Below are 26007 nucleotides of genomic sequence, written 5' to 3'. Positions count from 1 at the left end.
AGTGTTCCCTCCACACCCCACAGCCTCCTATATCTGAGTGTCCATCTCAGCTCCTCCTCTGCCCTTCTTGCACCTCCTCTTTCCTTGCTTTGTCCCAGCCATGACCTTCCAGGCTCACTAACTTCCAAGTCCAATGCGCCCGGCTGCTGGGCAGGCAGGGCTCAGCCAAGTCTAGGAAGGGCTCTGACACTTCCCTACTCACAGATTAGGATGGAAGAGGGGCTGTTGAGGAAATTCAGGCAAACGTTTTGCTTTACAGGTGGGAGAAGTGAGGTCCAGAGAGGGCACGTGCCTCACCCAGGGTCACACAGCTGGAGTCCCCAGGCCCTCCCCCTCTGGCATCAAATGGATCCAAAGTTGTCTTTTGGCCTTAGGTGGAAATCCCAGGCTGAGTTCGGGGAGGTTGGTGGGAACAACCTGGGGGACAGACAGTGTGACACCCCTAGCCCCCTCACAGCCAGTGTCCCCACCTCACCCCCTGCAGTGCCCACTGGAAGGCCAGCAGGCTCCTGGGCTCCTTGGACAACCGGGGCTGAAGGAGCTCTGTGAGTCCGGGGAGATTCTTGGGGTTTGCTCTGTGTCTCTTTCCAGCCACAGCTGTTCCCAGGGTTGACTGTCAGCCAAGGTGACAAGGGCCCTCATGGCAAGAAGCTGGCTGCTGGCTCAGGGTGCTGGCCCTGAAGCCCTGGGGGTGCCTCTCAGTCAATAGCTCCTTTGAAACAGGGCAGTGTCCCTGAGGAGGGAGCAGGCTGGGGACGAGCTCTCCGCCTGACACGTGGGGACCCCTTGGAGGAGGCCCCTGTGTGAGGCGGGACTGCAGTCCTGGCTGGAGGGACTGTCTTGGGCAGGCTACCTGGGCAATTCCTTGGTCTCTGTTGTCCCTGCCACTCTGGCCACGTGTCCCCTGTCACCTCTGAATCCGCTTTAGGCCCCTGTTCTTCCCTCTCAGTTCCATCCCAGGCCCCTCCTACATGGGGAAGGTGGCTCCATGCCTGTGTTCCTTCTGGATCAGGAGACTCCTCCTTGGCTGCCTCAGGGTCACTTGGACCGTGGGAGTCCCCCCAGCCATCTCCACTCTGCTGCCCCCGGCCCGGCCCCAACCAGGTGCGTCCTCAGGGCTGCACCTCCCAGAAGTCCAGCAGGTACAGATCTCTCTCAGCTCCTGCCCTTAAATGGGGGCCTATTACCGTCCATGCTCTACCCCCTCCCCTGGGACGCCCTGAAGGCTCCACATCAGCACCCAGACACAACATCCCTGTTCACTTCCAATCCTCTGCCCAGCCTGGAATCTACTGACTAGTTTCCCACCAGAAAATCCTTGCTCAGCCAGTACTGCTCCTAGATTTTCCCCACCAGGTTTGCTGGTTTGGAGCTTAAAAGCCAAACATTGCATTCCTGTATTCTGTGTCCTCCATGACGCTTCACCCCGGAGTAATGCTGGGTTGGTGTCTCCTCCCAAATGGGCAAGAGTCACATGTTAAGGCAGAATTGGGGGGATAATTCAAACTGTTCCCACTTCACATATCATCTTGTCACCACTGCCTTGCTCTACCCCATGGCTTGTCCCTGTTCACGTCTGAGGCTGCCCTCCACCAGGCAGGGCTGTGTCACCTCAGATGGCAGCTCCTTCTAGCGATGGCTGCAAGAAGGACAGGACAGACACCTGTCTCTTCAGGTGGCTGTGGAAGGAGGCCATGGCCCTGAAGGCATGTCCTCGGTTCCCAGATCCCTGAGCTTGGGTCCTGGGCTCCCACCCACGGGCCCTGCTGAAATGCTGGGCTGTAGAGCAAAGCATTCACACTCACAGCTTTGGGATTTTTATCTGAGGTTCCCACTTTCTAGCCTTGTGATCTTAGGGAAGGTATTTAATTCCCACAGCCTTAGTTTCTCATCTGGAAAATGAGGTTAGCAGTAGTATCCACAATCCCTCTTCTGAAACTCTTGGGATCAGATACGCTCCAGAATTCAGAATTTTCAGCTGCAATCACATAGCATGGTGCATATACTCTACATGACATAACACTCCACAGGGCTCTGAAAGCACCTTACTATCAAACATATTATTTCTGCAACATTTTGAATTTTGAACATTCACACTAAGTGAAATAAATAAAGGCCATAAATTGTCTCATGTCTGCTCAAGCCAAATTTTGTGACCAGATAAATTTTTTTCTAATTCTGTTATAATTTTCAGAGTCTTGAATGGTTGGGATTGCAGATAAGGACCATCCTACCCTGTGTCTCTGTAGATAATGGCACACAGCTCAGAGAGATCCAAAATGTCACGTTTTTGAGGCCAGACCACACCCAGCTGTGAGGCTGGGGATACCACCAGTCTCCTGACAAGGCCAAGGGTGACGGGTGGGGAGAGTCATCCTGCAGTGGCTGTGCTGTTACCCGCGTCTGTTTCAAACTCCACAGTTTAGCCACCACAGGCCCTTCAGATGATTCCAGGCTTCTGACTTAATCCGCTTCCAGATCCGCATCTTTCCATGGTGGGTCCTCACGGAAGACCACTGCAATATCGGTGACGGTGACCAGCATGACCAGTAGGGCCTCCACGTGATCGTCCCCAGGCCTGGGCCCTGTGACCATCATGGGCTACTTCCTCCGTCTGCTGCAGCTTTTCTCCACCTGTGTGGCCTTCTCACTGGTGGCCAGCATGAGCACTTGGAGGGGGGCCAGTTAACTGGTCCACATTCATCTGGTGCTTCTGCTTCTTCATGACCCTCATCATCCTCATAGTCGAGTTATTTGGGCTCTAGTCTCACCTCCACCTCTCCTGGAACAGTTTTCTCATCACCTGCACCTGCTACGCCACACTCTTCTGCCTCTCAGCCTCCATCATCTTTGCCATCACCTACATCCAGCTCTTCCCGCATAGCGCCTCCCAGGTCCAAGCCATCGCCACCATTGCATTTTCCTGCATTGCTTCCATGGCTTATGCCACTGAGGTTGCCTGGACCTGGGCCATGACTGGTGACTTATCTTGCTATTTGTTCACCTTGCCAGACCTGCTTAAGAGGCTGGAGACCTTTGTGACCTGTGTCATCTTCGCCTCATCAGCAGCCCCTACCAGTACCTGCACCGGCCAGCCCTGGTGTGGTGCGTGGCCGTGTACGCCATCTGCTTCCTTCTGGGGGCCGTAGCTCTCTTGCTGAACTGGTGTGACTGTGACAACAGGCTGCCCATTCCCTTCTCCGTTTTCCAGTTGGGGCTGACACTGCTCTCCGTCCTCCTCTACACCAGCGCTGTGGTCCTATGGTCGCTCTACCAGTTCAATGAGAAGTTGGGCGGCCAGCCCCAGTGGTCCAGCGATGTGAGCTGTAGCAATAGACTCACCAGCGTGGTGTGCGTCTGGGACCAACGACTTGCTGTGGCCATCCTGACAGCCGTCAACCTGCTGATTTACGTGGTCGACCTTGTGAACTTGGCCCGCATTTTTTTCTTACCAGGTTCTGAGGCTCTGCCCAGGATTCCCGATTCCCTCTTGTTACTGGAAGTTTCTTTGCCTTGCTCCCGAAGCATGACTGTCCCCTCAGCTGTGCCTTAGTTGGTATATGTGTGTGGATTTGGGGCATGGGGGTGGATATCTAGACCCCTTTTACCCAGTGGAGGTGGGTGTAAAGTGTACCTCCCAATTATGTTTAAAAAAAATCTCTGGCGGTCAATAATTTCCAGTCACCAGGAGCCTGAAAGCAGAGGCCCTGGGTCCCTAGGCCCCACCTGGTGCTCAGCTTCCGCCTTGAGATTGGCTCCAGAAGTTTTGCAGTCTCATTAAAGCCCACTGCCTAGAGGCCACCTTAGAGGAAGCAAGGGGTGGATGCCTTCCAGACCAATTATTTACTCTTTGGAGAATCAAAAAAGGAGCTGGCAAAGAGCCACACAGTCTTGAAGACAACTGTCTGAAGTAATGGTGGGGGGGGGGTGACGTGGCCCTCCTGCCTCAGTGTTCAAAATAGCACGTCCTGCCTTTGCAGGGCAAGGCCATGGCAACTGTCAGCCTTAAAGCTGATGTTAGCCTGGGTTTTTGCTTTTGTTTTGTTTTCTTTTTTTCTGGTCAGGAGGGCAAAAAATTACTGTTATTAAAGAAGAAGTTTCTTTTCGTTTTTTTACTCTTCAGAGGGGTGGGTTTGGAGGGTGGGGACTGCCTCTGCCATGGGGAAAGGAATTGCCGTGCTTGAGCATGTGTGCACACACGTGCTTCTGCGTGTCAGTTGCTTTCTGCTGCTGCTTCCTGCTTCTCTGGGACTCATGAGTGATGTGATCTATATAAATGTAGAAATATAAACATATATATTTATTCCCAGGAGCTTCTGGTTCCCATCAGCCCCTGCTGTCAGTCATATAGAGAAGACTTGTACCTTCTCTCACATACATAATGTACTTTATTTTTAACCTCAATATAAAGTTAAAAAAAGCAAAACACCCCAAAGAGCCACAGATCCTAATTGCCCCAAATTTGACTAGAGCTCAGAAGCAGCCTAGTAGATTTTTCTCCTGAACCGAACTACCCTCTCTGTAAGCCCCTCCCACTGCCTCTCCACCCCAGTGGCCCAGCCTTGGGAAACCAGAGTTTGGCCCCGCCCCAGTGCCCAACATCCTGTCCCCTAAATCTTAAAAGGCCCTCCCAGCTCCTGGAGGCCTCTCTTTAAAGATGTGTGCCCGTGTGCCTGCTCAGTGTGTGTGTCTGTGTGTGTATGTGTCCGTGTGCACTCCCGCATTGGGACCGTCAGCCCTTTACAGTAACTGGTGGCTATAAAGGTATCACAAGCCTCCTTCCTCTCTTGCTCTCAGTCACACAGCCTCAGAGCCCAGTACCTCTGTGTCACCAGGGCCAGGGCGGCCAGGCAAGCAGAGCTGTGGGGGAGGGGCAGGGAAGGACCCACACTGCTGCCACTCATTCCTGTCCTGGGATGAAGCACGTGTCCTTTACCTGGTGGCAGGCTGGGTGGATGGGGGAGGGCTCCTAGGACGTGGTCCCCACGGCAAGAAAATCTTTAGAAGTAATGTAATAAAATTCATATTCTAAGGCAAGACAAAAAAATTCTAACCATGAAATTGTTCTCCACTCCCTTGGGCCTCCTCCCTCCCCTCTGGTGTGCACAGCGCGTCTGTACTATGCATTAACTAGACCTTTCCAAGGGCAGAAATTCCTGCTATGCTAGAAAGATCAACTTTTCTTCTTCTGGCTGCATCCGTGTAACTCCTTAGAAGATAGAATTACTTACTTATTGCTGTACTGTTTCTTGCATTACCGGTGTGTGATTGAGACTTTGATAAAAATAATGATGACCAGGTGCCTTAAAACAACTGACCTGATGTACAGTTCAATGATTGTAACAGTGTGATCTAGAGATGGGAAGAAGCAACAGGAGGGTACCATTTTCTGCAGGTGACAGACTAGTAAGACAAGTGGAGCAGAGGCTGCTGTTACCAGGGCTAGATGAGTATTCACACCATGAGTGGCCTATCGGTGAAGTCCTTGGCTGATCTGGAATGGGCATGCCTAGCGCCCTGGGACAAATTGATGGAAAATGCCCCCCAAACCTTGGTCAAAATTAAGACCAAAAGGGGGAGGATTGTGAAATAAAGAATGCTGCCCACCACCCATCAATTCTGCAAGAATTAAGTCATTTGCCACTGCAGTCAACCTACAATCCACCCTGAAAGGAATTCAGGGCGAAGGTCTGGATGAGGCTCTTTGTCATTTGGGAAAACTGGCAGAACTGGCCCTCAAACAGTGAGGGTCTTTCAGGAGAAATTTTTATGAACCCAGCTTCTTGGAGCTCACCACTCTTAGAAAAGCACGAAAACTGTTAACTGAGATGCCTGTTCCCCACGAACAGGAGTAATCTTCTACCAAGCTGTGTGCTGGATGGCATGAACCCTTCACCAAAGTCACATCCATCCTGGCCTCCTGCCCTTACCTCTTCAGAACAGTTCTCAGAGCTTCCTGAGAGACTGTCTCCCCAGTTATAATTCTCAGGTTGTGTGGAGTAAAATCTCCCGTTTCTTTTTAGATTGACTACTGATTAACTTTTCTTCTACAAAATCACGAATGCACGGACCTCCACAAGTCTGAGTGCACGGAGTTCTCATACTGTTATATTTTCCTGAATCGAATTGAACTCAAACTTGAGACCTCACTTCTAAGGAGGACGGAAATCCTCTGTGGTTTAGTAAAAGAATTGCCGAGGAATGGGCTCCCCTGAGCTGCTCACTGTCTAAACCCTCGTGGTTCATGAGGACGGCAGCTACATCCCTCCTGTCTGGTGGAGGTTAAAGGTCATTTGTCACAATTCGGGGGCAAGTTCCAGTCCCCCAACTTTGGAGCTCAAAAGAAAGTGTAAAGGTCCTCTACTAAGTCGAGCCCTCTTGTCATAGAGGAGGTGCAGCTGGATCCAGGGAGGTGGCAGGACTTGTCCAGAGACACCCAGTGTGTAGCTGAGCCAAAGATAGGCCCCAGGTTTCCTGGTCCCAGGCTGCCTATCTTTCCACTGCCCCAAGCTGCCTGTTACAAGTGTGGCAGCAGTGTCCCCCAGGCTGGGGTTAATGCCCCGTCCACCCTAGTTCTGCCACAAACCTGCCACGTGACCCCGAGGAGGTCACTCACTGCTGGTTGAATCAGGGTCCTCAGCTACAGGATGGGGGAGGGGGTCCCCTTGACCCCTGGTCCCCTCCCAACCCTTCCGCTTCCCTGTGCCCCTGGCTGCATCAGTCTTGGAGACTCAGATGTGGAGGTGGAAGCCGGCCTCCCTGTGCTCTGTCCACCCTCTCTGCTTGTTTCCCTCTTGGCTGCTGGGCTCCTGTTTATTGGTTACATCCTTCCTGATTAGACAGGCCCTCCCTCCCCACAACTTTTGCTTGGCGGTAAACATGTTTCTCTCTCATAACATGTCTTTACTCAGTCACTCACCAGTGATCCAACTCTCCAGCGATCCTTTTCAAAAACAAGTTTCTTCCAGTGACTCCACAGTCTGATCTCTCCCAGATCCCCCTGTTCCTGCACATCCTTGACTTTCTAACTCTTCAGACTCCAGCTCAGCAGCCCAAACGCTCTCGCTCTGTTTGGGGAGCTCACGTTTCCTTTAGTGAACACAGAGCCCTTTCTTCTGGGAGGACAGAGGGGCTGATCCCAAGCAGTGGAAGAGGAATCAGAAGCCCAGAGTGAGAGAGAGGCAGAACCAGGTCCAGAACCTGGTGGCCAGGGCTTCCCCCAGCCCTTCAGCACACACAGTTGATGGAGAAGATCCCCAAGGCCCAAGCCTCAGCTGGGTCCACAATCACATCTGCTCCTGACTAAGGTCAAGTGGCCCCACAGCCCTGGTCGGGTTGCCCGGAGATGAGACATGAGTAGTTGGGCCAGCAGAGCCCAAGAGATCAGGTTTCCAGTTCCAGTTCTGCCACAGGATATCTCGTGACCACGGATGAGTCTTGTCTCTGATTTAATCCTCATTTTCCCATGTATAAAATATGCATAATTGGGTTAAAATCATAGTTTTCGAGCTGTGACCCTGAAGCCCTAGGGTTCCGGTGAGGTGGGGGGGGATTGCACGCAGGATATTGGCCTCACCCACCACTTTCTCTTACCAGAGCAGCGTGGATCAAGCTCCCACTTGAGACCTCATGTGAAAATAGATTGGAAAGACTGGAAACAACCCACGTGCTCACCTTTCAGATGCTGGGTATTAGACATGGTACAGTCACAAGAGGGAATGCTGTACAGCTGGAAAGAAGGATGCTTTCAAAATAATGGTAGGAAAATGTCTCCAGGATATATTAAGTAAAATCAGTAAAGTATAGAATGACGTATAATATTCTATTTTTTATGTAATAAAGAAATATACCTGTAGATGCTTGATTTGCATCAAGAAGCACAGGAAGGACTCCCGGGAGAGCAACGGGGCAGTGACCTGGTGCTGGTGGGGGAGGGGACTGAGGGGAGAGTGGATGCAACCGCAGGCGGAAGCGAGGTTTCTCACTATGAGGCGTTTTAGAGCATTTGGATTTTGAATCAGATAATACATTACCGTTTTTAGAAAATAAAATTTAAGTTTGAGAAATTACTAATTGGAGATGGTCAGGGAAAGGGTTAGTTTCCTAGCTGATCTCCACATTCCCTGCAGCCCGCATGGGCAGGCTGGGGAGGAGCCGAGAGACGCCCGAAAATGTCAGAGGGAAGGGAGGCACCTTGGGTCCAGGGGTCTGGGGAGGGTGAGACGCATCCCCCAAGCCCACCTTCTGGGTGGCCAGGGCCTCCCCCAGCCCTTTAGCACACACAATTGATGGAGAAGATCCCCAGGGCCCAAGCCTCAGCCCTTCCCTTGCTCCCCTGCTGGCTCTGGGCTGCCTGTCTCTACGGGGAGGTCAGCAGGTCCCTCATCAGCCGGCCAGCCAGGGCCTCCTCCCCGCAGGTGACGCCGCCCCAGACTGTGGCCTGAGCTGCGTCCAGAACAGAGCCCAGGGCACAGATGGTCCCATTCTCTGGCTTTGGAGCAGCGTCTTGGAAAAATCACAGAGCCGGCCTTCCTCACTCCACCTTTGAGGGGAGGGAAGAGTGGCCCCTCTTTCCTGGTGGGGAGGGGCACCGCTGGCAGCCAATCCATGGCGCTCTAGTCTGTGAGTCTGCTCCTGTCTGATGATCTGTCTACAGAGGTGGGCGGGTCAAAAGAGGGTGGAGAGGCTCTAGTCAGCCCTGCTTAAGGTCTTCACACTCTCTTTCATTTTCTGGCTGGCTTGCCAATGGGAAGTGGTTTGGCTCAGATAAGGGACGCTGTGCAGGATCTCTGGGTGGGGCACTGCAGTCAGACCAGGACAGACAGGAGTCCAGGGATGACTCCTGGACTCAAGAAAAGAGGGAAGGAGCTCAAGATTTACTGAGATAATATTCTGTGCTGAGCTTTGCAGGGAGACAGATGTGTACTCAAATCCAGGCTCTGCCAGGGAGTAACTATGTGACCTTGAGCAAATGACATAATGTACTCTCTGAACCTCAGTTTCATCATCTATAAAATGAGGATAAGAATAATAATATCCCTGAAGATGAAATGAAATAGAGGTAATAAGTCACCTAGCCAGACAGTTGGTCCTGAAAAAAATATTGGCTACTCTAGCTTTCTTGGGTCTAAGTTACGAAGTCAATGCCAGGCAGAGTTTAAGATCCTGAACTCCCCCAGAAAATTATTCTAAAGGGGGGATGTGAATTGCATAAATATGTGATATTGATCCACCTCCAGCCCTACTGGGACCCCATTTCTGATGTTCCTCACAACATGAATTCTAAGAAAAAAAAGATCCTGAAGCCAAGTGACTGGTTCAGATCCCAGCTCTGCACTTACCCACTGTGCGATGTTGGCCAGTTAACCCCCCTGTGCTGTGAGCATGGGGACAGTGAGTACGCAGTTCCCAGGCTACTGAGAGGGACCAGTGAGTCTAGAGTGGCGCCTGGCATGCAGTGAGCCCTGTGTGTGTCACCTCCTGTCATTGCTGTGTCTGCAGCCTGGCTGCAGCACCAGTCCTCATGGACCTTTCTTAGCTGACAACACGTGTGAGCTGTAATCTGAGGCCCTTCCCCAAGCCAGGCTGGGCTGATGAGGGTTTACCCGAGGTGGTCTTTTCTGGGTCTACTTCTGAGCAGGAGTGGGAGGCGGAGGGCGAAGCTCAGTTCAAGCCCACCCCCTTACCCTGACTCCAACCAGCATCTGTTTTCCATAGATCCCTCCCAGTTGTTTGCCTGCAAAGGACTGCAAACTTCTTTGGGCAACAAAGTTTCCAACCCATCCGGTCAACCAGCTGCTCATAAGGTGGATGGGTTGCTCTGGGCCTCCTTCCCTCCCTACCTTGTCCCTGGCAAACCTTAGGGCCAATGACATCTCCTTAGTTCTCCTACCAAGTGAAGTCACTCCCTTTGTCCCGTCTGTAGCCGGCCTGCCACTTGGGTTCCAGGCTGCCCACTTATGCCAACTGCACACCCTCCCTCAACCACCTGATGACAGCAGTGGTCCAAGTCCATGCTGAGCTGGCGCCAGCTGCCCATCGGCCCAGACCACTGCCCCCAGTAACACTCTTGTTGCTAGTCTGGGACCGCTTCTTGTGCATATCTCTTAAAAGAAAGTCTGTGGTTGTTTCTGGTGCTTCAGAGAAAAGGAGGGACTTCTAGAACATTCTGTTACTGGACCCTTGCAGAGGCTAGCAGGACCCCAGTTTCTTCCACCATCTCTCTCACCCTCTGCTCCACTCTCAAGGGCTTGTGCACCCCAGCTGTCTCTTCTCCCCTCCCACAAACTCAGTTTAAGCTTTGCTCTTGGTGGCAACCACAACTGGCTGAAATATAGGCACATAAGCAGGGTTTTCTGTACCTTCAAGCACACAGAGCAGGGCAGCCACCAGCCCCTTTGTCGGAAGCCATTAATTTTGGATTGAAACAAGCCCCAATATGTTACAGGTATATTATATGGTCCTATTATAAATAGAATGCAAAACTCTGCACCACTTTTAAGTAAAACATGAGGCTTCAAAAATTGGCGCCAGAATACAGATCCACCAAGTAGAGGTATTGTCTCCTTTGTTCACTGATGTATTCCCAGTGCTGAGAAGAGGGTCCGGCACTTGGCAGATGTGTGCTAGGCCCACGTCCTGAGGACTGAAACACTCAGGCGATGGGAGAGGAGGAGGGGGAGACAGAAAGATGGCAGTGAGGCTGAGCAGGAGGAGGAGAATCACTCCAGAGAAGAGTTTCCTGACTCAGGTGAATTATGCTGAGGCATCTAGTGATGAGCACTAAATATATCTTGCGTTGCCACGTGGTGCTCACTGGTGACCTGGTGAGAACTGTTTCCATGGAGAGGTGGGAACGGGAGGCAGAGAAGGGTTCAGAGCAAATGAGAGGCAAGAAAATGGAGAGAGGGGTGTAGATCGTGTTCAAGATGCTTGTGGAGAAAGGGTGCAAGGGCAGTAGCTGGGAGAGTGCAGGATCCAGGGTTTTCTTCTGTTTGTTTTAAACAGGGAGATGCTGCAGTCCACCTTGCACAAAGCAGCAGATGCCAATTAATGTTAGTTAAATTCCATTTTCCAGTGCTGGTGCTGAAATCTAGGACCTCTGAGTGCTGACCCTTGCTCTGCCACTGGCCTGGGGTACTCTCCTTTCCAAGCAGGGGATGGGTTTGTGCTGCTACAGACGAAGGGATCTGATGTGTCAGCTCCCTACATGGGGAGGAGGTCCCAAGCTGCTTTTCCTGTGATATGAATTCCAGTCCCAGATGTGCCACTTAACCCCTGTATGACTTTGGCCGAGGTACTTCACTTCTCTGTACCTCAGCATCCTTATCCTAGAATAAGCAGGGTAATTGTACCTATTACACGTGAGATGATATATGTGAAGCACTTAGCACAGTGCCTGGTGCTGAGTAGGCCCTCGGTACATGTCGGCCCCCGTTGCTCGTGCCTGGCGCTGTGCTGGTCTGTGGACGTGTGCACGCTCAGGGAAGGAAAGGGACTCTGTCACACGGGGGACATTAAGGAGAAAAGAATGTTTAGGTCTTTTTTTTTTTTTTAGATTCCACATAAGAGCGATCTCATATGGTATTTTCCTTTCTCTTTCTGGCTTACTTCACTTAGAATGACATTCTCCAGGGACATCCATGTTGCTGCAAATGGCATTATGTTGTCAGACACAAGGCCTCTTACTCCAATGCTGGGTAAGACTCCCTCTGTCCTTCCATCCTTCCATCACTCCATCCATCTCTTCACTCCCTGTCAGAGCACCAGGGCCTGTGGCAAGTCCTGGGAATAGTGAGATGACCAGTGGAGCAGCCCTGACCTCAAGGATCTCACAGGAGAGGAGGAGAGAAAGAAATCCAGCCGGCACAACTCCTTGATTCCCAGGACCTAGGATAGCCCTCAGCACACAGGGACGCTCAATAACTATGTATTGAATGAAGACCAGCATTCGTCTTAACACGTGGCTATTGTGTTTCGAGCACTTGCTATGAGCCAGGCACTGGTAAGTCATTTCATCCCCACAACCCTCTCTGACGTGGCCACTCTTAGTTCCGTGCGGGAAGGATGTAAAGTCTGGAGAGGCTCTCAGAGCTTCTGCCTGCCTGAGATGAACTCAGAGAGGTGAACGGACTTGTCTAGAGTCAAAGAATTGCTTATCAGCAGAATCTGACTCGAAACTCTGATCATTTTTGGTTCATGTCCTGGCTCCTGCCCCTGAGGGTAAAGGGAAGGGAACTCCGAGTTCAAAAGGTTTTAAAACTTAACCAGAATTTAAAACTCAGCAGTGACGTTTACTTAATGCAGAGGGCTGTGGATGGAATGGTTGTGTCCCTCCAAAATTTGTACGTTGAAGCCTAAATCCCCAGTGTGATGGAATTTGGAGGTGGGGCTTTTAGGGGGTAATCAGGTCATGAGGGTGGAGTCCTCATGAATGGAATTAGTGCCCTCATAAGAAGAAATAAGAGAGATGATCTGTCTTCCTCTTTATCACGTGAGGACACTGCAAGAGAATGGTGGTCTGCAAACAGGAAGAGAGCCCTCACCAGGTGTCAGCTCTGCTGGCACTTCGATCTTGAACTTGATCCAGAACTGTGAGAAGTAAACGTCTGTCATTTAAGCTGCGCAGTCCAGGATGTTCTGGTGTAGCAGCCCAAACCACTGAAACACTGAGTCCTGGCAATACACCCAGGAGGACAATTTGTTGAGTTGAGTGTTTCTTTCCATCATAGTTTAAGGGGCAGGCATGACAGAGCTGGGACAAAAGGTGTCATCTTCCTGGAGGACCCAGAAACAGCCAGTCCACCAGGTGTGTCCAGACCGGGTGCCATCCCCGACATGTCGACAGCCAGCCACCTCCCCCCATCCCACCAGAACAAATCCTTGGTGCATCTTTGTTCAAGGCCACCTTTCGTTGGGCACTCCCCTGTGCCCAGTCCTCCACTTCATTGTCTCTGACACTTGCAGTAATCCTGAGAGGGTGATTTTTACCCCCAACCCACAGATCAGGAACCAGGGCCTCAGAGCGGCCACTGTTCAAGACCTCCCAGCCCAGAAACCACTGAGCGGGGCTGGCCTCCAGCCCTCTGCCTGCCAGGTCCAGCCTTCCTGCAGCGGCACTGCGGGCCAGGACTCTGGGGTTTTCTCCTTGCCGGAGAGCTTCAGCTGTGGTTGCTGTCTCCCAGTCTTTTCCTGTCCCTTAGAGGAAAGAAGCTAGCTCACATAGAAAGAATTTCTGTAAAAATCCCCCCTTGTTTCTATAGACTGCGGTTAGTCCCAGGTGCAGCTAGGTCTGATCTGCCAGGCCCTACCAGCTCCCCCTCAGCCCAAGCTCTTCCTCCTGATGGAGAATCTTGGGTGAGTGTCCCTCAAGCAGAACTGCTCCAGACTCCTCTGGAGGACACAGCTGGGGGCAGAGCTGGGACTGGCTGGCAGAGCTGAGTCTGTATCCCTCCCCTTCTGTCCGAGCCCACAACACTGAGGGATTGAACAGGACAATGAAGAGAGGAGGACATCCAGTCTTGCTGATGGTCCACCTCAGTGTTCTAAATCTAAGGTCCCGACCAGTATTCCCTGGGCCTCCCCTAGACCTGGGAGCAGAGGACAGCGGCTTCTGCCTGGAAATACAGCACATCGCTTGACATCAGGGTGCTGGGGCCAGGCCACATCTCAGCAAAGCTACTCAGACTCTCATCCCTCAGGAGGGAAAGCATATGTTCTTTCCATATAGAGAAGAAATAGTTCCATGAGTGAGTAAGCTTCTTGGCCGCGGAGTCCGGCCCAGCCCACAGCGCACTGAGCAGGAAGCAGGCAGTGTTCGCTACCACTCTTGGAACCAGGCTGGGCTGGTTCCTCACGCCTGGAGACAACGGGCCTCTGGATGGGGATGGGCAGCTGGGAAGCAGGGCCCGGGCGTGTGCCTGAAGGCAGTGGGCAGGCCAGGGGGTAGAATCCTTTCCCTGAATAGAAGCACGTGTCTCCATTTGGGCAGGGCTGGCGTACAGGAGGGAGGCGGAGAGAAAGGCTAAGGGGTTTGAGTGGGGCAGGGACCCTTTCCAATCCCCTGACTCCAGCAGCAGACAGATCTGAGTCAGAGGTGACTCAGGTGTGCTCAGTGAGGAAGCGCTATTTTTAGACTGTCCTTTCCAGACACCCTCAAATTCTCCTTGATGCTGTCAGAGTTAGGTGGCAGGAGGTGACCCTGTCCTTGGTGTCCTATTTCACTCTGCCAGGGGCCCATGAACAGACAGGGCTTTCCAAAGCCAGCCTGGGCTGGATAAAGAGCTGGTTCCTTTGGCTCAACTGAGTCCCGGCTCTCTTCCCGTCTTTCCTCATTTGATGAGAATCAGCTAAGAATGGGATGTGGGGAAGTGGGCAGAGGAGAGATGGGGAGGCCAGGGTGTTATGGCTGGTGGTGGGGCAGAGGGGAAGTGGGTCTGACTCCTCATGAAGAGAAAACATGGATGAAATTGGGGACATTTAACCTGGAAATTCAAAAAGTCAGGATTGAGATGGGAGACATGAAGATGATGTGAAGGTGGGTGACAGGTCACCCAGGATTTATCCTGGGTGGAAATTTCAGTGGGGAAAGCCCTGCATGTAACCTTCTGAGTAGTGTTTTTGAGACTGTGAGTCCTTTGTCCTTGGACATATCCAGGCCAAGGGTACATGGCCCTCAGGAGAAAGGAGTCAGGTGACAGGTGGGAGGTGGATTAGAACTCAGGCCTCCAACTGGTGCCACATGGTCCAGACACAGCCGGGAAGACATTCCCATGGGCGAGCGTTTGTGTACAGCCTCAGTCAGCTGGGCCAGGTGGCCCTGCCCAGTGCAGCCAGCCCTGCACTCCTGGTTCTGACAAACATCAGGCCTGGATCACTCATTTGTTCCTGCACTGACATTGTAAACCTTGGAGCAGAGGCCCTGCCCGCACTCGTCACCTTCTCCTCGTCTCGGGTCACCCGCAGGCCCACCTGGGGCAGGAGGAGGCGGCGGCAGTATGTTCCCATGGGCTCAGGTGAGAGCACAGGGCGTGAGTGTCCTGCCACGGCTGCGATGCCGGATAGACCCCACCCAGCTGGAGACCAGCCCCCTGCCTGCTCCTCCTCCACCTCCTCACCCTGCCATCCTGCCCGGGTCTCTCTTGGTCTCCAGGGACCAGTTCTTCCCACCCAGGTCAACAGAGTCACCCACCGGGCCTCCTGTCCTGAAGCAGAGACCATCCCCTGGGTGCTGAGGGCCCGGGAAGGGCACCAAGGCAGGTACATGGGAATTGAGACGAGGGACGAGGTGAGGATGTGCGCCCGCCCCCTGGTCCAGGAGGACGGCCCAGGGAGGACGCAGGCAGCAGTGGGTCTGCGGAGAGGTGGGGGTGGACTAGGGGGAAAGGGGGCTGGACACTAACCTGGGAAGCACAGCGGGGCAGCTAAACGGCTCGGGAAGAAGAGGCTGGAGGGCCCGGTGGTGCTGAGCTGCCCTGCTCTGCCTTCTCCCCGTGGGCCTGCGGTGGACCCTGACTTGCACTTTCCAGAACTGAGGGCAGAAGACCAGGAGGGAGTGGCTTCCATGGAGAGAGAGTTTCCACCTGATGCCTGAGCAGGCTGGGCAGGTGTCATCATGGTCCCATAAGTTTCTATGGTAGCTGTGAGAGTTGGGACTAATACCCCCATTTTACAGAGTTGAAGCCTGAGGCAGGAGTTGCTGGGGATGAGTGGGGTCTCTAGGTAACAGAGGACCCTGGGTGTTTTCCAGCTCTGCTTTCTGAGGAGCTGCTCCAGGCCACCGGGAGAGGGTCTGCTGGGGATGACAGAGCTTGGGCTGAGAAGCCAACCTTGGTTTCCTACTCGGTAAGACAGGAAATAACTCCCCCCACCCCAGGCAGGGGCACCGGAGGACTGTGTAAGATGACGTGTGTGAAGCCCCCGAGCACAGAACTAGTCACAAGACAGCACCTTCCCATCCTCCATCCTTACAACCTCAGTGAATACAACCAACATTTGCAGACATCAGTCCAGCTGTGTCGGGACTCAGGCAGGCCGGGTCTAGAGGGGCAGCAGGGGCAGCTCCCCTTCGATTAGGCTCAGTGGTGATGGTGCTGTCTGTGGGTCCCCCCAGCCCCAGCCCGGCCCTGGGCACCCTGCCTATGAGATCTATGAGATCTCAATACCCCCCGCCCCAGCCCCTCTGATGGGCGGGGCCCCTGTGCCTCACAGAGGGAGCCTCTCAAGCCAGGTGGGCTGGCTGCAGCTGGTGGTCCCCATAGAGCCCCCAACCTCTGTGCTGCCACGTACTGTATGCTTCACTCCCGGAGAAGCTGTCTGTGCAAGAGGCAGGGATCCCGGGGTGGGGCTGGAGCACAGCACAGGCTGCCCTCTGGGGTCCTCACCCAGGGGTCCTCACCCAGGGTCCCACCTGGGATGTAGGGGGCACAGCCCATCTTTCTCTCCCCTGGGGGCATCCGGGCCTAGAGCCAGAAGCAGGAAGCTGGGTTAGAGATTTCCTTTGGAAACGCTTTTCCTCTGGGACTCTGGTTCCTGTCCTTTCAAGGAAGCCTGAAGCCCTAGAAGGAATGTTGGGCCCCTGGGAGTCAGGGAGCCTGGGGTCACCTTCCAGGCCAGGCTGCACCACTGCCCTGGCCTCTCCGAGCCTCAGCTCAGTGGCTGAGTGAAGGCATCTAGAGAGTCCCTGGGGGCAGGCTCTTAACAGTTTTTAAAGACTCATTGCTTCACAATTCACACCAGAATGTCCCTCAGGCTGCTTCTGTCTGCTGGGTAGCCTGGGGATAGACGGCCCTAGCACGCCCCCTGGTGGCCAGCCACTGCCAGGCACAGCTGCACCCAGCAGTTTCCAAGATTAATGAAAGTCCTAACAAGATTCTTAACAGGAGAGGTCAGAACCCTGCAACAGGAGAGACACGACAGGAGAGAACCCTAGAAGTGACACTGCATATCTCCGCACTGCACTCCCAGAGCAGGTTCCCAGAGGTCAGTGGTGCAAATGGGAGGCACTGCCATTATGGGTTATTGTGAGAAATCTGCTATGAACATGTTCACTCATGTCTTGTAGAGTACGCTTTCATTTCCGCTGAGAAAATACCTAGGAGTGAAATTACTGGGTCACAGAGTGGTTTATACTTAATTGTAAAGAAACTGTCAGACCCTAAAGTGATTGTATCTTTTACACTTGCATAAGAAATGTAGGACCGTCCGAGTTACTCCAGATGATCACTAACCCTTTGTATTATCAGTCTTATTAATTTCAGCCATTCTGTTGGGTGTATAGTGATATCTCAGTGGGGTTATAATTGGCATTTCTCTGAATAGTAATAATTTTGAGCAGTTTTCCATGTGTTTACCCATCATTGATATATCTGTCTTTGCAAAATATTTCAGCCTGTGTTTTTCCCGTCAAACTATGTCATTTAAACTAAATCATTTATTTCTTATATCAACTCTTATTTCTTCAATATAGCAGAACTATTGATTGACACAATTTATGTATTTTTCTGAAACAGCACAATTATTGATTAGCTGAATTTAATGCATCTAAATCATTTATCTCTTACATTAATTTTCATTTCTCTAAAACAGCAGCCTTTCTCATAGACCCAGAACCCCTGGAGCAAGACTTAAAATTGAACAGAGGGTAAAATAACAAATTAAAATTTGAGAATTACAAGTCTATATTAGCTGAGGAAATATAAAAAATTATTGTCACATTTAAATCAGCAGGTATACTAATTGACAAACAAGTTCATACTGTATAGCACAGGGAACTATATTCAATATCTTGTTGTAACTTACGGTGAAAAAGAATATGAAAATGAATATATGTATGTTCATGTGTAACTGAAGCATTGTGCTGTACACCAGACATTGATACATTGTAAACTGGCTATACTTCAATAAATATATATGTATACATATATATATATACACATAAAAAAGGACAAGATAGCTTACTTTTTAAAAAAGATCGCTAAAAAAAATAAACCCAAGGTGTGAAAAAAAGATATACTAAAATATCTCAGGACATTTGACCATTTTTTCATTGGGTTGTTGGTCTATTTATTATTTGAGTTGCAGGCATTCTTTCTATATTCTAGATACCAGCCGGTGTCAGATATATGTTTTACAGGTAATTTTCTCCAGTCCTTGGCTTGCTTATTCATTTTCTTAAGAGTGTGTTTTTACGGGTAGAAGCTTTCGCGTTTAATGAAATCTAATCTCTCAGTGTTTTCTTCTTCTATGGTTATTGCTGTCTGCGTCCTCTACCTACGCTTGAATCTCAGTACGTTCTCTCACATCTCTTCTGGGAGCTTTGCCGTTCGGGTATTTGCATTTAGTTCTATCATACATCTTGAACTCGTTTTTGTGTATGGTATGGAGAAAGGGCCGAGGTTTTTTCTTTCCATACGAACATCCAGTTGTTCCGGCACCATTTATTGAAGAGACTTCTCTTCCCTCATTGAATTACATCGGCACTTTTGTAGAAAATCAACTGACCATGTAAGTGTGACTCCTATCAAAACCTGTTGTTTCGCTGTGACTGTGGAACAATATAAAGGCATGAACAGAACAGCAATTCTCTGTAGCGATTGTCTAAACACACATTTCAATGGACAATAGGTATAGTTTTGTGATTATTTTTATGTATTATTTTTGTTCTTATTATATTTGTTGAAACATAATTCTTATGTTCATCAAATCTAATAAAAAAAAAACTGGATTTGTTGTGTTTTATGTCTTTATTTTATTTCGTTTTTCCAGTAATTCATTTTTACTGTCTTTAAAAATGTATAGGTCCATGATAGGCAGAAGACAGGCAAGCAAACCCCTAATCTTTCATCACAGAGAGTTTGAGAAACTTGAACTCTCAGCACACAAGTCCCACAGGATGTTAACAGTCATCCTGCACAGAGAGGTTGCATAGCCAAATGCACTGAAACCTGAATTTAAAAGATAAACAGATTTCTTTATTGCAGGATTTTGGGGGACATGCATAGAGTAGTGTGCACTATAAAATTACCAAAGCGATATATAGCAGGACGAGTTTCCCAAACTTATATGATCGGCGGGGGAGGGTGCAGCTCAAGTGGCAGAGTGCATGCTTAGCACACACGAGGTCCCGGGTTCAATATCCAGCACCTCCCCTATAAATAAACAAATCGATAAGCCTAATTACCTCCCCCCTCAAAAAGAAAACAATAAAAGAAACTTTATTTTCATGGAGCACCTTGGTCTCCGTGTTTCCGCGAATACCCTTCCGGAACCAGCAGTCCACCGACTCCCCCATAAGGGGTTAACCCAGTGCTGGCTCGGAAGTGTCCAACAACGTCACCTCCCACGGAAGCGCATCTCATTTGGGACAGCTTCAGTTCCCTGGGGCATTTGGAGTTGCATGGAAAAATCCCAGTCTTGACTCTTCCGGAGAGACCTCTGAAAAATTCTCATGTGTCCTTGAGTCGCCTGTCCTCACATCCTACAGACTGAATGTCTCTGCATTAAGCCAGGTACACTTTCAGGGCAGAAATTGGGCCTTGCTATGGGATCTGCAGGGCCCAGCACACAGTAAACACGTGGTAAATAGTTGTGCAGAACAGAAATGCATAGCGCCTCCCCTAATTCATGCACACCTCAATTGCACCCTATCTCTGGATCTTCCACGGTCCTGGCTGCCTGCCTTGATGAGCTGCGGACCACCCACACTGTCTCCCACATTTCTTGAGACAGTCAGTCACCAGGGCTCCTTGTTCCTTGGACACAACTCTCCAAATCCCACAACTTTCTTACACATGATCTTGGGATAGCCAGCTTGTTCCCACCTCAAGGCCTTTGGGCAAGCTGTTCCCTAATCGCGGACACGGTCATCTCTTTCTTGTCTTTCAGTTCTCAGCTGAAATGTCACGTGAGTAATCATGTAACATATGTTCTATGTATGTTCTATGTAATCATGTGACATATGTTCTACACTCATTTAGGCTCTGAAAGTGATTATTTCTGCAACTGAAGTTTTGAGCATCACACTAAGGGAAATACATAAGGAGAATAAATTGTCTCATGTCCATGCAGGTCAAATTTTGTTACCAAATAAATTTTGTAAAATACTTTTCAATTTTCAGAGCCTTGAAGGCTTGGGATTGCAGATAAGGACCATCCGACCCTGTATCTCCATAGATGATGGCACACAGCTCAGAGAGATCCAAAAGTTCATGGCTCTGAGGCCAGACCACACCCAGCTGTGAGGCTGGGGATAAGACCAGTCTCCTGACAAGGCCAAGGGTGACGGGTGGGGAGAGTCATCCTGGAGCAGCTGTGCTGTTCCCTGTGTCTGTTTCAAACACCACATCCTGAGCCTCAGCCACCACAGGCCCTTGAGATGATTCCAGGCTTCTGACTTAATCCGCCTCCAGACCCACATCTTTCTCTGGTGGGTCCTCAGGGAAGACCACTGCAATATTGGTGACGGTGACCTGCAGGACCAGCAGGACCTCCACATGACCGTCCTCAGGCCTGGGCTCTGTGACCATCATGGGCTACTTCTTCCGCCTGCTGCAGCTTTTCTCCACCTGTGTGGCCTTCTCACTGATGGCCAGTGTGGGCAACTGGAGGGCAACCACAAGTAACTGGTCCACGTTCATCTTTTGCTTCTGCCTCGTCATGACTCTCATCGTCTTCCTAGTCGAGTTATGTGAGCTACAGTACCGCTTCCCCTTTCATTGGGGCAACTTCCTCATCACCTGGGCCTGTTACTTTGCCCTCTTCTCCCTCTCGGCCTCCATCATTTTTGCCACCACCTATGTCCAGTTCTTCCCCTGCGGCCCCCACTGGGACCAAGCCATCACCGCCTCTGCTTTCTGCTTCATTTCCTCTATGGTTTATGCCGCAGAAGCAATCTGGATCTGGTCCTGGCCCCGGACTGGTGATTTCTCCGGCTATTTGGGCAGTGTCACAGGCCTACTCAAGGTGCTGGAGAACTTGGTGGCTTATGTCATCTTCGCCTTCATCAGCAACACCGACCTGTACCAGCACCAGCCGGCCCTGATGTGGTGCGTGGCTGTCTACTCCATCTGCTTCATCCTGGGAGCCGTGGTCATCCTGCTGAACCTGGTTGACTGTGAGAACAGGCTGCCCACCTCCTTCTCCCCTTTCCTGTTGGGACTGACCCTGCTCTCCATCCTCTTCTATGCCAGCGCTCTGGTCCTCTGGTCTCTCTACCAGTTTGATGAGAAGTTCGGTGGCCAGCCCCAGCGGTCCAGCGACGTGAGCTGCAGTGATGGGCTCACCAACTATGTGTGTGCCTGGGACCAACGACTGGCTGTGGCCATCTTGACAGCTGTCAACCTGCTGATTTATGTGGCTGAACTGGTGAACTTGGCCCGCCTGTATTTTGTAGAGATAGAGGATCAGCCCACAGTCTCCTGATTCCCTCTTTTCAGTGGATGTTTCTACACCAGGTTCTGATGTCCTCTTCCTGTCCCCGCTCTCCCCTCCTCACATCCTCCCCAGTTAACCTCGCACTCACTCTTCTCTGTTTCCTTCCCTTCTTCTGCTCTGTCTCCCTTTCTGTTTTCTTCAGTGGCTCATATCTTGTTTTGCCTCTTTCCCTTTCTGCTCTCTCCTACCTTTTATGCTCCTTGGCCCTTTTCTGGTCCTCCTTCGTTTTCTCATCGGCTTGTTTTCTGACCGCCTCTTCCCATTTCCCTTCTTCTGATGAATTGGGAGCCCTGAGACTTCTTCCTTCTCTGCCCCCCGCCCCTCCCCACTCCTAAGGTGCCGAGCTCCACATCACACACATACCCTGGGCCTCCGGAGGGGCCTCATTTCCAAGGCAAGCCTGTCACCCTGGCTGTGTGTGTGTATTTGGGAGTGTGGGGGTGAGTTGCTAGGCATTGAGCCCCCTTTATCCTAGTGGAGGGGGGTGTACAATGCAACTTTCCTTAAAGATAAACAAAAATCTCTGGATTTTTCCAGTGGCAGGAGGCTTGAAGCACAGACCCTGGGTCCCTAGGCCCCACCTGGTGCTCAGCCCCACCTGAGATTGTCTCCGGAATTTTTGCAGGTTTACTACAGCCCACTGCCTAGCTGCCACGCAGACAAAAAAAGTTGCCTCCCATTTCTGTAAATGATGAAAGTTGCCAGCCATTAAGCTTTAAGCCACAGCAGCGGGCCTCCAGTGGCACAGCCTGATGGCAATTCAGGATTGAGAAAAACAAGACATCAGCTTCAAAGAGTTAAGATGTATAACAAAGGAATAAATCTTTTTTTAAAAATCATCTCGCTGACTTTCAATTTCAACATAATTTTTAGATTTGCATGATATTTTTGCCTAAGTGTATGTGTCTTTTATGGATTTCCTCATTGATTGCCTCTCCTCACTACCCTTCACCAAATAAAATGTTGGCTTCATTGGGACATCGACTTCTTCCATCTTGATTTTCTCTCATTTTCCCAAAGCAAGAATAATTTCTTTACACATTATTTAATCAGAAAAACAAAGTCTCAAAGTAAAAAACGCTCCCAACAACCCTATGAACAGACTATAGACTGTTTCAGAGTCTGATAATCTTTAAGCAAGTTGACTTTTTAAAATAAACTTTAAAATTTTAGAATAGTTTTAGATCTACAAAACTGACCATGTGTGTGTTCCTTCCATTTGAATGTGGCCCCAGTTCAGCAGGAAGCAGCTAGAGAAGGACACCTGTTTCCCCATTTCCATAGAGCTAACAGTGGGGATTTGAAGGAGTAGAAAACAAATTAAAAAAACTGGCTTCCCTGCCATTAAGCCCTCCCCTGTGCATTCTCCACGGAGGAGAGCTTTAACCCAGAGGCCACGCTCCAGGAAGGAGGCAATGGGCCGATAACCCCAGAAGAATGGACAGACCCTTTGGGGTTCCTCCATGACACCAGGAAAATTCGTTGGAGTTAAGAGGAAAGTAGCACCCTGTAAAACGTCCTGATCATCACCTTTTCTGTTCATCCAGTTTTTCTATAAAACCTCAACACCCCAACCCCAAAATCGATTCGCAGTCTCCAAGGCATGAGCCTACTGGGCCTCCCCTTTGCCTGGCAAAGCAGTAAAGCTGTTCTTTTCTGATTTTCCCAAAACTCTGCCTCCGAGCCTCAATCTCGTTTTCGGGGTACAGGGGCCTGCTTTTCGGCAAGTCTCGGGTCTCCCGTTATTGGGTGGTGATGCTAGGTTTTATTTGGTGCTACTAAACTCTTCCCCGAAGGAGGAGGCTTCCCTTCAAACTTGGTTTCAAGAAGCCGTCCCTGGGTTATCCTCAGTTGAAAGACACTAGGAAGATTTTACTCAGTTGAAACACACTGACTGATATGAACTAAAATTCACATTTTAATGGCAAGAGGAGAAAAGTTTAAACATAAAATTTTTCTTTACCTGGTTGTGCCTCCTCCTTCCTCAGCAGGGGCCAATCTCTTTCAGTTCCTGCTCTCAACAGGGGGCCTATCACCGTCCATGCTCCACCCTCACCCCGGGACACCCTGAAGGCTCCACTTCAGCACCCAGACACAACATCCCTGTTCATTTCCAATCCTTTTTTTCCCAGTTTGGAAGCTGTTAACCAGTCTCTGAGGCCAGAAAATCCTCACTTAGGTAGTACTCCTAGGTCTGGAAAGACTGGATGCCAGCTCCGGAGCTTAAAAGCCAAACACTGTACTATTTTATTCTGTGTCCTCCATGACGCTCCACCTTGGAGTAATGCTGGATGGGTGTCTCTCTTCTCAAACAGGGAAGGATCGCATGTTAAGGCAAAATAGTGGAGGGGAGGGACTCAGAAGAGTTCCCACTTCACGTATCATCTTGTCATCACTGCCTTGCTCTCACCCCATGGCTTGTCTCTGTTCACGTCTGAAGCTGCCCTCCTCCAGGTGGGGCTGCGTCACCTCAGATGGCAGTTTCTCCTAGTGATGGCTGCAGGGAGAACAAGACAGACACCTGTCCCTTCAGGTGGCTGTGGAAGGAGGCCATGGCCTTGATGGCCTGTCCTGGGTTCCCAGAGCCCTGAGCTTTGGTCCTGGGCTCCTACCCAGGACCCCTGCTGCAATGCTGGGCTGTAGAGCAAAGGGTTCACACCCACAGCTTTGGGATTTTTATCTGGGGTTTCCAATCTTATCCATGGGAACTTAGGGAAGATACTTGAATTTCTAAGCCTTAGTTTTGTCATCTGTGAAATGGAGTTAGCAGTACTACCCACAATCCCTTTGAAGCCTTTGGAATCAGATATGCTCCAGATTTCAGAATTTTTCAGCTTCAGACACATGACATGGTGCATATACTCTGTATGACGTAACACCCCACTGGGCTCTGAAAGTACCTTGTAATCAAATATATTATTATTTTGGCAACTGCACTTTTGAACGTTCACACTAAGTGAAATAAACTAAGACCATAAATGGTCTCATGTGTACTCAAGTGAAATTTTGTTACCAAACAATTTTTAAAAATTCTATTACAATTTTCAGACCCTTGAAGGCTTGGGATTGCAGATAAAGACCATCCTACCCTGTGTCTCCTTAGATGATGACACACAGCTCAGAGAGATCAAAAATGTTTATGTATTTGAGGCCAGACCACACCCAGCTGTGAGACTGGGGGTAAGACCAGTCTTCTGACAAGGCTAGGGGTGACAGTGGGGAGAGTCATCCTGGAGCAGCTGCGCTGTTACCCAAGTGTCTGGGCCATTGGTTCAAACTCCACATCCTGAGCCTCAGCCGCCCCTGGCCCTTAAGCTGTTTCCAGGTGACTTCATCTACCTCCAGATCTGGATCTTTCTCTGGTGGGTCCTCAGTGAAGACCACTGGCAACCAGGGAGAGTGACCATCAAGACCACCATAACCACCATGTTCTCTTCCTCCGTCCTGAGCTCTGGGACCATCCTGAGCCTTGTCCTCCGTCTGCTGCAGCTGCTCTCCACCTGCGTGTCCTTCTCACTGGTGGCCAGTAAGGACACTTTGAGAGGGGGCTAAAACAACTGGTACATGTTCATCTGGTGCTTCTGCTTTTCTGTGACCCTCATCATTCTTACAGTTGAGTTATTTGGGCTCCAGTTCCACCTCCCCTTCTCCTAGGATGGCTTTCTCTACATCTGTGCCTCCTACTTCACTTTTTTCTGCCTCTCAGCCTCCATCATCATCGGCATCACCTACATCCAGTACTTGCCTCACGGCTCCATGTGGGACCACGCCATTGCCGCCACTGCATTCTCCTGCTTGGCTTCTGTGCTTTATGCCACCGAAGTGGCCTAGGTCTGTGTCTGGCCTGGAGATATATACTGCTTTGTGTCCACCTTGCCAGGCATCCTCAGGAGGCTGGAGTGCTTCATGGCCTATGTCATCTTGCTTTCATCAGTAACACTGACCTGTATCAGGACCAGCCAGCCCTGGTGTGGTGCGTGGCTGTCTACTCTCTCTGCTTCATCCTGGGGGCCGTGAACTTCCTGGTGAACAATTGTGATTGTGACAATGACCAAAGGCTGCCCATCCCCTTCCCCCGTTTCCTGGTGGAGCAGACGTGCTCTTGGTCCTCCTCTACACCAGCGCTGTGGTCCTCTGGCCTCTCTACTAGTTCCATGAGGAGTTGGGTGGACAGCCCCAGTGGTCCAGCGATGTGAGCTGCAGGGATAGACTCACCTCCTTGGCGTGCATGTGGAACCAGCAACTGGCTGTGACCATCTTGAGAGCCATCAACCTGCTGCTTTACATGGCTGACACGGCATACTTGGCCCTGGTTTTTGTAGGGTGAGGCTCTGTGCAAGAGTCCCGATTCCTCTTCGAACCAGAGGTATCTTTACCGAGTTCTGATGTCCCCTGCTGGCCTCTTCCTGTCTGCTCTCTCCCTTCTCATATCCTTCTTCATTCATCTCGCTTTTCTGTTTCCTTCCCTCCTTCTGCTCTGTCTCCCTTCCTGTTTTCTTTGGTTGCCCACATTCTGGGCCTCCAGAGGGGGTCTCACTGCCAGAGCATGCCTTCTGGCGCTGACCCTGCCTCGGT

General features: G+C 50.7%; 1 protein-coding gene and 2 pseudogenes across 1 annotated transcript; all 3 read left to right on the top strand.

Annotated features, from left to right (window-relative positions):
• Window positions 1-2596: 2596 nt before the first annotated feature.
• LOC102528211 (myeloid-associated differentiation marker-like) lies at window positions 2597-3553 on the top strand (annotated as a pseudogene).
• An 11443-nt stretch (window positions 3554-14996) lies between these two features.
• LOC140689655 (myeloid-associated differentiation marker-like) lies at window positions 14997-21420 on the top strand. The gene is given in 4 exon segments (XM_072950628.1): window positions 14997-15014; window positions 15152-15286; window positions 16112-16283; window positions 20438-21420. Coding segments are annotated over 4 exon segments (1308 nt in total).
• A 2861-nt stretch (window positions 21421-24281) lies between these two features.
• LOC140689654 (myeloid-associated differentiation marker-like) lies at window positions 24282-25759 on the top strand (annotated as a pseudogene).
• The last annotated feature ends 248 nt before the right edge of the window (window positions 25760-26007 follow it).

This window comes from Vicugna pacos, chromosome 27, assembly GCF_048564905.1.
Source record: "Vicugna pacos chromosome 27, VicPac4, whole genome shotgun sequence".
NCBI lineage: Eukaryota > Metazoa > Chordata > Mammalia > Artiodactyla > Camelidae > Vicugna > Vicugna pacos.
Note: the sequence above shows the minus strand (reverse complement) of the source record. Positions and strands in the feature narration are given on the sequence as shown.